Source organism: Halichondria panicea, chromosome 11 (assembly GCF_963675165.1).
Source record: "Halichondria panicea chromosome 11, odHalPani1.1, whole genome shotgun sequence".
NCBI lineage: Eukaryota > Metazoa > Porifera > Demospongiae > Suberitida > Halichondriidae > Halichondria > Halichondria panicea.
The window spans coordinates 3958999-3972627 of record NC_087387.1 but is presented as its reverse complement, the minus strand read 5'-3'; the positions used below and the strand labels follow the sequence as shown (position 1 = coordinate 3972627).

Genomic DNA, 13629 nt, shown 5'->3' with positions numbered 1-13629 from the left:
ATTATAGTGAAACACTGTCCGTGATATTCTTTTCTCACAGGATGGTTTCACTCCTCTCATGGCAGCTGCTATAGAAGGCCATCTCAGTGTTGTGGAACTACTGGTTTCTGTGAGGGCTCAAGTCAACAGCCAGAATAAAGTGAGCAATTGGTTTGTGCAATGTATGTAGGGCTCTTAAATGTATTTGTGTACATCGTTACGGTATCGCTTTGGGGCTGAATAAGTATACAAACCATTTATAATTATAGCTATCCTTTTTTCATACTAGACATGATTTTTTCGGTGCCTATAATTAATGTACACAATTATGTACAAACTATTTGTCACACGTTGCAGTCAGCTTTACCGTATCCCTCTTGCGGCTACGCCTCGAGGCATAATAATTATGTCAGCCAAAAACTCGTTTGTTACTGTAGAAGGAATTCCATACTCCCTTAACTTTTTGTACACATTCTTTTTACAATGAATAAAGCATCTTAGCTGTTTAGCTGAGGGGATGGTCAATCATATCCCACTCTTTGAGTTTCCCTGTGGTTATATGCAGCAAAATTACCGTAAGAAAATTATGATATCTGCATGTGTGTATTAGCAATTGCTAGTAGATTTATGTTATGTAGCTTTGACACATCCACCGAGGCATCAGCATGCACCCGCGGTGCCGTCATTATATGCATGTGTCTCTTTTTGACGGGATGATAATCTGTATAGCGTAAAATTTCGAACCACACTGCTGCAAATGAATATTGGAGCTTTGCTAACCGCTTCTCTAACTCTTTGAAAGGCTGTAGGGACGAGCTATATAGGGGGATTTAGAACTGCTCGTTATACGCAGTAGAAAGGTGATCGCTGCTGAGAAGTTGCTTTACATTGAAGTCTCAAAGTCATTGTTTTAATCCGGACCTGAGCTCTTGACCGTTTTGTCGTGTGTGGCTACTCGTGATCGGTAATGAGGTTCAACTGTAGCAACAATAATTATTATTTTATTGTACCAAATAAAATATAGCTGTATAGCTCCACTTTTCGAGTTTCCCTGTGATTATAATTATGCAGCAAATTTACCGTAAGAACATTATGATATCTGGGTGTATTAGCAATAGCTAGTAGGTTATGTTATGTAGCTTTGACACATCCACCGAGACATCAGCACCCGCGGTGCCAACATTGTATGCATGTGTCTCTTTTTGTTGGGATAATAATTATTGTATATAGCGAAATTAAAATTTTTCGTAGAAGTGCCTTCATTTCGTAACGTAATTTTGCTCATAAAAGTGGAACCTCCATAAAACGGACACCATTGGGGAACAGAGGTATGCTCTGAATCAATTCTTGCTGCAAATGAAACTTGTAACCGCTTCTCTATAGCTCATACAAGCTTTGAAAAGGCTGTAGGGACGAGTTATATACAGCTATGTTTTCACAATTGTACTAAATAATGCCATCTCAGCAATAATTGTCTGCTAATTATGGGTATGGCTGTTCGTTCTGGGAGGTTATTTTCCATTATTGCTATATGATTGGGGGACTATAAAACTGCTCGTTATACGGAGTAGAAAGGTGATCGCTCCTGAGAAGTTGCTTTACATTGAAGTCATTGCAATCATTGTAGTTTCAATCCGGACCTGAGCTCTTGGCCGTTTTATCGTGTGTGGTTACTCTTCGGAGGTGGTCGGTAATGAGGTTCAACTGTAGCAGCAATAATAATTAATTATTGTACCAAACATAATATAGATGTACACATGCACACACACACACATCAATGGCAGTATGCTCCATGGAATAGATTCCTTTTAAGAAGATGGGCCCTGCCGCGGTCAGCAAGTATAGTAGTCCGTTGGTTTGTTTGTCTGAGTCTGCTTACCTGGATGCCATAGTGGTTTGTTTACAGCATGGATAGCCTTCACACAGCAAGTTTTTGTTGTTGCACATTTTTATGTTAAAGCATCAAATAAAAGCTAAGAAGCTTTAACTTGGCTGCAGGGCTTACAAGCAACACGCGGCCTTAATTTGAGACACTTATTTGGCTGAGGTGATGTTGCTTTTTTAATAATTAAATGAGCCCACCTCACAGGAGCCATATTTCTAAGACTCCAGGTTTTTTTTGCTGTGATTCTAGCCATGCACGACTGCTAAAACTCTGTTCTCTAAAGTTTCCGCATGTCTCTATAGCTTCTGTTACTTGCTGCTTAGCAATTATTTCACTCTTTCGGATACTATATAGATCTTTTATTATTCATGTGAACAGCCGAGGGTTAGCACCTCAGTGCTGTAGTTATGATTATTTATAGCCGTCCTTTTCAAACTAGACACATGCAATGTTGTTTCGTTTTAAAACCATCTGTCAATGACTCTCTTGAGTAAGTCTTTACTTCAGGGGATATATATACGCAGTATGGACAGACTGCTACACCATAATATTGCGTGTTGAAACTAGTGCCTCTAAAAGCGTTTCGTTGAATAAATGTCACCCTATTTGAATGGAGCGTCTTCCGTTAGCGAAGTATTCGTGGAGGATTGCTAGCCCTTGAAAACAGCAAAAATTAAGCGTCTCGAAAATTATGCAGTTATCTATAATTATTTTACGTCCTTTTTTCAGAATGGTACTAACCCTCTTATGATAGCTTCTCAAAAAAAGACCATCTCAGTGTTGTAGAACTACTCGTTTCTAAGGGGGGGTCAATTTGTTTGTGCAAATAAATGCACCATTGCAAATAATGGTATCAGCAGTCCAGGGGACGATTTACCTCAAACAGTACCTGGAGGCCCACGTCCAAAGGTAGATGTCTTTGAAGTTGCTAAGAGGATAGTGGATCGATGGACCATTGTGCCAGAAGCAATTCTAGGCCAACCATTTTCAGATACCGGTGACAGTGTTTACAATTACGCCCGTGTTTTGTGTCATAATTATTGTCCTCGAATTTACTGACGCGTGGAGTGAAGGAGACGGACCTCGCATCCTTCGGTGTTGGAAGGTGATGATGCTCCATTTCTACACAAATAGGAATACCAAGTACGCTCTAGAGGCCCTTCGACTGCAGTGTGACCTAGCTTCGCTGCCACCATCCCTGGTACACCAGCTGACATGGGGTTGTACTGTGAATACTCACGGGGGTCTTGGTCGCAATCTTCCTTGTGACCTACATAACGAGCACGTTAATCGGCATTTCAAGGAAATAATTGGTGTCCACTGCAGAATTGTTCAACAAGGTTACTGGCATCCATCCCCAATCAACAGCTCACACCACTAGGTCAGACGTGGACGATATCCTTACCATTGTGAAAGATGTGCAAGTCAACAAGATCCTAACAGCCATTGACAACAGAGAGCACAAAAGCTTCCCGGGGTTTGCACCAAATCCCCTCAAGGCCCTAAACCGCACGAACCTGGAAGAGTGGATAAAAAAGAATCACAACAATCTCCAACCAGACGAATATGGTGATGCATGTTGCGAGACAGCAGAAGATGAGACTACGATGTGAGCATTTATAATATACTAGAGTGTTAAAATACAACTCACATGAAACCCTGAACTTCATCAATAATGGCTATCTCTCACTCCCAGTGCCCAGCCATCACTGCTCTAACTCCTGCATGTAAACAGTTAAATACATGTACATTTGCATTAATTCATGTGTATTAACGTAGCACCATATATTAAAACAATGACTTTGAGACTTCAATGTAAAGCAACTTATCAGGCGATTACCTTTCTACTGAGTATAACGAGCAGTTCTAATCCCCCTATATAGCTCGTCATACATCTACGAGGTGCATCAGCACCCGCGGTGCTTTCATTAGCTACTAGACACAATTTTGTTTCATTTCAGTGTCTACAAATTATTGGTTACACACTGAATGTCTGTCAGTTATTAATTTTGTCAAAAATAATGATATGTGATCGTTAAAACGTGACTTTACGTACTATTAATAGAATGGACCGACTGCTCTCTGGACAGCAAGCTTCAATGGACACAAAGATGTCGCTCACCATTTGATCACTGCTGGAGCCATTGTTGACCTTCCAGACACGGTGGGTTCATATCCTACTCTGTATTTATGTACGTATAGATTTAACACTGTCTGATAATAAAAGTACGTATAGAATTTGTGATAATCTTATGATAATGTAGTTTAGATAATCTTGGTATACCCCTTCTCACAGAATGGTACCACTCCTCTCATGATAGCTGCTCAAGAAGATCATCTCAGTGTTGTGGAACTACTGGTTTCTATGGGGGCTCAAGTCAACAATCAGAGCAATGTGAGTTCATATCCCATTGGCATGTACGTATAGAGTTTATGTACTTCATTCTCACATGATGGTATATTTATGGGTGGACCGTAATCCAATACATACAATACAATGGATGCATACTTTTTACAATGAATAAAGCATCTTAGCTATTATATTAAATTCGTCAATCCTTCCCAGAATCTTTACTTTGTTCCATAGCGCTCACTTGATCTGTACATGTGTTCATGCTTCAATTCCTTGGGGGTAGGACTTTCGTCCGATGGGCTATGACTGGTGGCTATAGGCCACGTCTTTACCTCCAAGTAGTTAATTAGGGGAGCAATATAGAGGAATGCATAATTATTATTTAACCAGCGAGGTTGCATTCCTCTAGTTAATTAGAGGGGATGCCTAAATAAATAATAATCCTATAATTAACAGTCATCAGTCATGGTCCGGCTCACCCTCCAAGGAGCGTTGCGGTAACTTCATGCTCGAAGGGGTTGTCTTGGACTTGGCTGGACTAGGACTGGTCATGACACTTCTCTAAAATAATACTGCACTGTTAGCTAGCTAGGCAGCTCTGATGTACACGCCCATAATTATAACTCCGTAAACAACACCGCCCACTTGTTCACGTCCGTATACTGGATTCTATTTTTAGCATATCCGGTCTCTGATACGAAGTCGGATGAGTACGTAGGATACATAGTGAGTTGCATGCCCTCTTCTCTGTATACGCCCTTGGTGCTATATAGAATGGTTTCATGCCATGGATAAGCTTTACTGTTCATAAATGTTTGCAGTATAGTCCTTCAAACTGCTTTAATATACTTTTAGACACACCACGGGCCGCCTTGACCTCTCACGACTTCATAGTAACGGCTGTTCCTTCTTTTATAGCTGTTTAGTGATAGTGGTTGCGTTGCTTAGTCGACCTTTTAGAGCTATATTCTCTTTACTTTTTAGAATATTCAACATTAAAAGTGATCAATTTCACCATTTCTATGTACAGCACATTGTATGGCAGCCAAGACAGGTAATGAGCATGCTGATTATAAAATAATCCCTTTGTAGTTTTAGCCACGCCCTATGACGCGGAGTGTTTCACGCAAAAATTTTCGTTTCCAATCCCCTTCCTTTTCAATCTATGGTTTTATTGCTCTTGAGTTGCTGTGCTAGCGTATGCTAGTCATATACATGCTACATGCACTGCATTATCACTCTTCTGGTTTCGTTATTATCATGTCACCAGCCGAGGGTTTGCACTTTAGTGCTCTAGTGTTGTAAGGTTTAAATTTCAAAGGGTAACTGTATACATGCATTTTGTGTATGTAATCTCCTGTCTGAACTTTTGAACGGTACATACCATGTGCTAGATTGGATGTACATGTATGTACTCCCGATGTATGTATAATTATATATAATTTGTAAGAGGCTTTTTCTCAACTGATTTGACTGATACACGTAGAATAATTATTATAGCTACATGTAGATCTATCTGAATGGCTGTACAATTTGGTATGACATCATAAATTTTTCATATTTCCAGGGGGGGGAATTTTGGCTAGGGGTGGGAAATCCCAGGGCACACACGACCTTTATTCGAGGTATAGAGCTACACATTTGCAGCTGAGGTGATCCTTTACCGGTCTCTATTAAAAGTAGAATTGTAGTTTGTTGCTTCTTTATTGTGTGTAACTGAACACTCCTCTGCATGGTTTGTATACATCTATTTATGTCATGCAGCCGAGGGTTAGCACTTTAGTGCTCTAGTTAAATTAGCTGGGGCTATAATAAACGTCTCGTTATGTTTCGGGCATGGGCATGCTGCATGGCATTATTGATCTCGTGCGTAATACTGAGACGCACTGACTATCAAGCTAAAACAGGGTATTTTTTATTTCGGCGACCGTCACCTTGATTTGCTCAAATTTAATCGCCAAATTTACCCGCTACACAGTATTAGATAGTAATCTGATAAATAAACTTAAAAACTAGCTCCATTATAAGCGAATCTGAACCAAACGATGTTCCTGGTCATTACGAATTTTGTATTATGAATAATAAGAAATGAAATTCAGAATTTAAAGCTCTAGTGCCAATCTGAGTGCTGATGAAGAACCAGGAAGTAACTGAAAGCTAGTTAGACATCAGACATTCAATGTCGATCGAATCATCCATATTTATGCCTTGGTGCGCATGCGCAAGCGAGTAGTGTGTTTGTGTGTCTGTGTGGACTGCTATACAGCTGCTCAAGGATCAATGAAGTGCAAGTAAGATTTTCTATAGGCTTCTAGTCATGGAATTTAATTCGTAGATTTGCAAAATAATGTTTCGTTCTCGAGTTATGCCTAGTTTTGCGTACTTGGAATGCCATTGCAGCTTTTTCAGAAGAGTGCGTATAGCAAAACTTGTTCAACGAGTGTTACTGCTCTGCACTAAAACGCTATACAGTAGAACCTCGCTAATCCGGACCCCTTTAATCCGAAACCTCGCAAATCCGGACAAAGTGGCAAACTGAAAAAGAGGAGAGGCTGTCAGTAGAATGGATTACTGCGCATGCGCAACGTAAATTGCTTAGCTGAATCAGCAATAATTTTATTGACGAACTGCTCAAGACAATGGCCACTGCAAAGAAAACGAAGAGAGAGCTCACAAGACTCACTGTATTGGAGAGATAAAGACTATTCTAGCTATAGCAGCTTCCCTTCTAATATCATAATACATGTACAAATCAATTAATGACATCTGTTAATCCGGAAATTTCATGTATTCGGAGGGGTCTGGTCCCGCTCTATTCGGGATTAGCGAGGTTCTACTGTATAGCTATTGTGAGAATGATGCAGTTATCAATGAACTTTTTGCATCAATCGTTTTTAACAACAATTTTAATCATGGTAGATCATTACCCACTCCTAGAGTTTCCTTGTGATTCTGGATTCTGCCTGCATGCGCATGCAGTAAAATTAATTAATGCATCATGATAATTATTATAATGTGTGTATAGTAGCAGCTTCGGCACCTCCACCGAGGCATCAGCACCCACAGTGCTTTCATATCGATAGTTTTGTTTATTATCTCTAGCTAGTTTGGCCATGCCCTCCCCAAACCTTCATATAAAGTTAGGTGGGCGCATTTTTGCAAAGGCACGGTATACATAATGGTATGAGCACCCGAATACTGACCGTGATAATCTTGGTACACTCCATTTTCAGGATGGTTTCACTCCTCTCATGGCAGCTGCTCAAGAAGGCCATCTCAGTATTGTGGAACTACTGGTTTCTGAGGGGGCTCAAGTCAACAGTCAGAATAAAGTAAGCAATTGGTTTGTGCATTGTACATGTAGTTTAAAATAATTGCGTGGAGAAAATGTATCGGTGATGTACAGCTATAATTATAAAACTATATAGACACGATAAATTATTGTCTAAGTTTGCCTCTTTAATTCAGTGACTATTCAAATTCAGTTGGTGTGTTACTGTATATAGTTTAGCCTCGTTTTTAATTAATAGAATGGAAGAGAAAAATTGACTTTCCTTCTGTTGGAACTGCACTAAAACGCTATACAGTAGAACCTCGCTAATCCGGACCCCTTTAATCCGAAACCTCGCAAATCCGGACAAAGTGGCAAACTGAAAAAGAGGAGAGGCTGTCAGTAGAATGGATTACTGCGCATGCGCGATGTAAATTGCTTAGCTGAATCAGCAATAATTTTATTGATGAACTGCTCAAGACAATGGCCACTGCAAAGAAAACGAAGAGAGAGCTCACAAGACTGACTGTATTGGAGAGATAAAGACTATTCTAGCTATAGCAGCTTCCCTTCTAATATCATAATATATGTACAAAAGTGTCTTCGTTAATGATATTCATAATCAATTAGTTAATCCGGAAATTTCATGTATTCGGATGGGGTCTGGTCCCGCTCTATTCGGATTAGCGAGGTTCTACTGTATAGCTATTGTGAGAATGATGCAGTCATCAATGAACTTTTTGCATCAATCGTTTTTAACAACAATTTTAATCATGGTCGATCATTACCCACTCCTAGAGTTTCCTTGTGATTCTGGATTCTGCCTGCATGCGCATGCAGCAAAATTAATTAATGCTAATTATTATAATGTGTGTATAGTAGCAGCTTCGGCACCTCCACCGAGGCATCAGCACCCGCAGTGCTTTCATATCGATAGTTTTTGTTTATTATCTCTAGCTAGTTGGCCATGCCCTCCCCAAACCTTCATATAAAGTTAGGTGGGCGTATTTTTGCAAAGGCACGGTATACGTAATGGTATGAGCACCCAAATACTAACTGTGATGATCTTGGTAAACTCCATTTTCAGGGTGGTTTCACTCCTCTCATGGCAGCTGCTCAAGAAGGCCATCTCAGTATTGTGGAACTACTGGTTTCTGAGGGGGCTCAAGTCAACAGTCAGAATAAAGTAAGCAATTGGTTTGTGCATTGTACATGTAAGTTTAAAATAATTGCGTGGAGAAAATGTATCGGTGATGTACAGCTATAATTATAAAACTATATAGACACAATAAATTATTGTGTAAGTTTGCCTCTTTAATTTAGTGACTATTCAAATTCAGTTGGTGTGTTACTGTATATAGTTTAGCCTCGTTTTTAATTAATAGAATGGAAGAGAAAAATTGACTTTCCTTCTGTTGGAAACGAGGCTGTATAAGTTCACCATTAGACATGCAAAACTGCAGTGCCTATACAAAATATTTATCACACTGAGTGTCAGTTTGTTAATTTTGTGAAATGATGCAAGAATCGTTACTATAATTATGTATATTCGTACTATTATTAGGATGGACTGACAGCTCTCTGGATAGCCAGCTTCAATGGACACAAAGATGTCGCTCACCATTTGATCACTGCTGAAACCATTATTTATCTACCAGACACGGTGGGTGCATGGGTTTCCTGTAGCTGCATGCATTGTACTTATGAGTGTTTGATTTGCCTCAATTTCCTGGCCGCAGAGAAGGGAGAGATATAATTATACATATAATGTTTTCATGCAGTTGCTAGGATATGACCAGGGTACCGTATAGCGGGTAATTTTCGGGGGACAAAATATTCGTGGTTCAGCAATATTGAGAGATTTCGTGCGTAATATTTTCGTGGTAGCTGCTTGCACTGCAGGTAAAGGTAGGCAATGGGGGGCTTCATTCGTGGTCATACTTCTAACCACGAAAACCACGAATATTTTGCCCCACGAAAATTACCCGCTATACGGTATATAATTCCCTCTCCCATGCAGACATGTTTGGTACAAGATCTTGTAATCTATGTTTGATTTGTGCAGGCTAGACTGCCATAAATACGGTGGCCCTGAGGTACACACATAGTAGCTCGAGGCTACGCTACGTCAATTCCAATTCCCTATAAGTATTTGTTTATTCCTGAAAGGCTATAATGCATTGGGGTAGAGCAAAGCTTTTCCCAGATGAAGCTCATCAAAACACGGAAGTCTGAGCGACATCTAGCTTAATGAAAATCGCTCTAAATTCGATGCTTCCTGGCCCCCCCGCCCATGCCCAACCGGAAAAAAGCAATGCATGCATGGAAAGAACAAACTATTTACATTTTCATTGCGTCTTTAAGTGCGCTTCCTGTAGATTATTTTTCTACCGTATAGCGGGTATAATTATTTCGAAGGTATAAATGTTCGCAGATTGAGCCTGTACCACGAAATTTATACCCACGAAAATGTATCTTATTGAATAGTAGGCGTGTTCAGTATTATTGACCACACCTATCGACAATAAGAGGAAAGAAAAAAGGAATCAAGAGACAAGGACGCCGGTATAGCCAGCTAGCTTGCTCTAAGTCTATGCCCAGATTGTTTTGTACTGGTGGTATCCCCTGACCATGGCCTGCACAGCAAACATTCTGCTAGAGGTGGAGGACATACTGCCTCACTGATTCTATTAGGCTAGGCCTGGATTCGAGGCTAACGGTGTGGAGGTATACAGCTGCATGTTGATGTGCGCATACGCCAAAAGGCTGGAACTCAGACCACCACGAAAATAAACTCCGCGAAATCCTTTGTAGAGGTCCATCCGTGAGAATTTATATCCTCGAAATAATTATACCCGCTATACGGTATGTAATCTACTGCTTTTAGCCAATCAGATATGATGTAATGTAGTCTAAGCATTGCCTTGTGGTCACAGCTCAGTGAGTTTTTTCTGCCTTCACTCATTTGTAGTACTCGCAATTTCTTTGATGTATGTCATAGAAGTGACACAACATTTGATAATCCTTGTTTTTACAGAATGGTTTCACTCCTCTCATGGCAGCTTCTGAAAAAGGCCATCTCAGTGTTGTGGAACTACTGGTTTTTGTCGGGGCTCAAGTCAACAGTCAGGACAATGTGAGCAATTGGATGTATAATAGAGCTCTTATTGTGTATACCGTATCACTTTAGAGTTACCAACAAGGAAATCCTCTGCATGCATGGTTGGTAACGAAGGTTTTCCACTTCCGGTAGGAGGTTGTGAACTTTCTAATTGGTCCCATACAAGTTAATTATCAGCTAGGTTAGTTGTATCATATAGGGATTGGAAAAACGGTAGTGGCCTCGGAAATCATTTGCGCCTCGGTCACTTTCTTGTCTTTTTTTCTTGTCTTAAATGAAGAATGTGCTGTATCTTTAAAAATCATGAGCGATCATTTCCCACTCTCCACTCTTCAAAATTCCCTGTGATTAATAGCCAGATGCAAAATTGTTTATCATGCGTGTCATTAGCAATATTAGCTAACAGCTTTATGTTGTGTAGCTTGCCGCGGTGCTTCTTCAGTAAGTTCGGCTTGTGAGAGTACACACATTCATGCACACATAATCCTTACCTTCACTTGATAAACAAGTAATACTTTTGGGGTAATCACAAAGCACTAGGGAATTTGTGTAATTTCTATCACGCTTTGCATATTCCCGAAAAAGGGATCTACCAGCTGCTGAATGGGGCGATACCACACCAACAAGCAGACCAAAGTATTATGACCTACATGCACATTAGTCTCTCAGAGAAAAAGGGATAAAATAAATGAACAATACAAGATAGTTACAACGGTTAATCAGGGAGACTCTCCCTTGGCCCCAAGTGTCGATTAGGTCCATAACAGACCATGTGCAGGCATGCGTACTCCTAGTATAATTGCCAGCGAGGTAAGTTATCATTTGCATGCGCAGTCACCGGGGCAATAAAAACCTCAACCTTGAAAAACTCAACAGAAAGTGTCAAACGACTGCTAAAGTGAATTCGATGCTTCCTTTTTTTATTGTGTCTTCTTGTCACTTTCACTAAGCATTTCATTCCATCTTTTGCGACCTCCTGTGAATTTTTTTTCGAATAATGCCGTCCACTTTCTGTGGAATACGCGCCTACTTCCAGTAAAATAAGTGTGCTTAATTAAAATGTTGTAGGGAACAGACAAGAAAATGGTGACAACCAGCAACCCGTTTGAAGGCTAAATAGCGTGTGCTTGCTTTTTATTATACCTAGCAGGGCTTCATAGAGGGAGGGGGCACAGAGGGCGCTCGCCCCCCCCCCCCCCCCCGTAAATTTTGTATTGAAAATATAGGCCATGACACACTGCCTGTGTCACACCAACCAAACAAAGAGCTCTGCCTTAATATTCATAATAACAATAATTATTACAATAATGAGTTCTTTACGAAGCTACTTTAATTAAACTGCTATTTGTCTACTCTCTCTGTTCTATATGTCCACAATTTCTTCTATAAGTCACTATTTGCAAGTACAGAGGACGATTCAAGAGCTGCTTTCATTCAGTGTGCTAGAAAGGCTTGTGTCGCTCAGGCTATGGCTTTTATCTGATAACTCATAGTACCATTCAGTGCAGGCAATTGAAACTAAGGTAGTTCAATTAAATTTTTGCATTTTTATTACATTTCACAATTAATAAACCATAGTAATCCTAACACTGACACCACAGTTTCTAAGAATGCACCAGATGCGATATACGACAGTCTAAACACAAAAATTTCCTAGGAGGGCATGCCCCCAGACCCCCCCTAGACGGCCGTACATGGATAATCGGTTCGCCCCCCCTGTTAATTTTTTCTGTATGAAGGCCTGCCTAGTGTATCAGAAGAGTATCAGACAGTCTGCACCGCTGTAGCAGAAAAAAAAGTGTGACAATCGTTTTGAAGCCAAAATGACTTATGCAAGAGTCTTCATGCTTAAAATATGGCACCGTGCAGTGTATTATACTATACATTTGCAATACTTCGCTCAAAGCACTCACTCCACACACTAATGCCTGTTCGATACATTAAATAATTATGACTGCTAAACTGAACATTGACAACCTCCTGACCCTTTCCACACACTAATGCCTGTTCGATACATTAAATATGACTGCTAAACTGAACATTGACAACCTCCTGACCCTTTCCACACACTAATGCCTGTTCGATACATTAAATATGACTGCTAAACTGAACATTGACAACCTCCTGACCCTTAGCCTCACTGCAAAGAGCGAAGAAGTGATACAGAGCATCAGAGCATCAGAAAACATGAACATTAAAAGACTGATAAACACTGCATTGTATTATTACGTATAGAGCGGTCTTTGTTGAGAGGTAGTATACCAAAAAGGGATGTCAGTGCTCTCTACAATCCTTTAAATGTCATATCTTTGATCACACAAGACAGAGAAAAATACTTGTGTTCCACTTTCTAATACCTATAACCTGTGTCTTAGAGCACTTCAAACTACATTACCATATATACAGTAAGAGCAAGAGAGGTACTGGACTTCGGACAAACATTCCATGTTGCTGCCACTACTTCACTGCATTATGAGCTGGGAAATACGCTTTGTTCCATGCAGTTATAATTAATTCTGTGAAACCTATTATGTTATAAAATCCTTTCAGAGATAGGTACACCTACAATTTTGGTGTTTTTTCATACAAATCAAGCTGAAAGAAGAAAGCTAACATAGCAGTTGTAGCTATAGTGTTGGGTGTATATATGTGCATGATGCCTGATCGCTTTGCTTTTAGGCCCCGTATGAGAAAACTATAAGCAGATATAAGGATCGAGCAGTGTGTACTTTTTTGAGCGCAATAAGTCTCCAACTATGCAGAAGGTGTGACATCACACACTGCATTTACCTAGCATTGGGGCGTTGCCTATCCCTCTCTTTCGTGTATCTATGGTTATACGGAGTATATAGAGAGGTGGCCGTTCTTGAAAAGATAAAAGTATTTGTAGTTTTAATCCGAACCTGAGATCCTGACCGGTGTATATGCTAGGATTGGCCGAGGAAAACACAAAACAGCTTGAAAACAAGCTATAATGCTATAAATGGCTGGCTTGTATGTGTATAGCGATTGGAGCAAAA

General features: G+C 40.1%; 1 protein-coding gene across 15 annotated transcripts in view; it reads left to right on the top strand.

Annotated features, from left to right (window-relative positions):
- LOC135344347 (serine/threonine-protein phosphatase 6 regulatory ankyrin repeat subunit A-like) overlaps positions 1–13629 on the top strand; it is a 151578-nt gene that overhangs the window by 131927 nt on the left and 6022 nt on the right. For 9 of the 15 annotated variants that reach the window (XM_064541540.1, XM_064541544.1, XM_064541539.1 and 6 more), the window contains 7 exons: positions 41–139; positions 3930–4028; positions 4161–4259; positions 7451–7549; positions 8576–8674; positions 9053–9151; positions 10526–10624. In XM_064541540.1, coding sequence (XP_064397610.1) covers positions 41–139; positions 3930–4028; positions 4161–4259; positions 7451–7549; positions 8576–8674; positions 9053–9151; positions 10526–10624 — 693 coding nt within the window. The remainder of the gene's footprint in view (positions 1–40; positions 140–3929; positions 4029–4160; positions 4260–7450; positions 7550–8575; positions 8675–9052; positions 9152–10525; positions 10625–13629) is intronic. The other 6 variants (XM_064541547.1, XM_064541541.1, XM_064541543.1 and 3 more) reach the window with 6 other exon arrangements.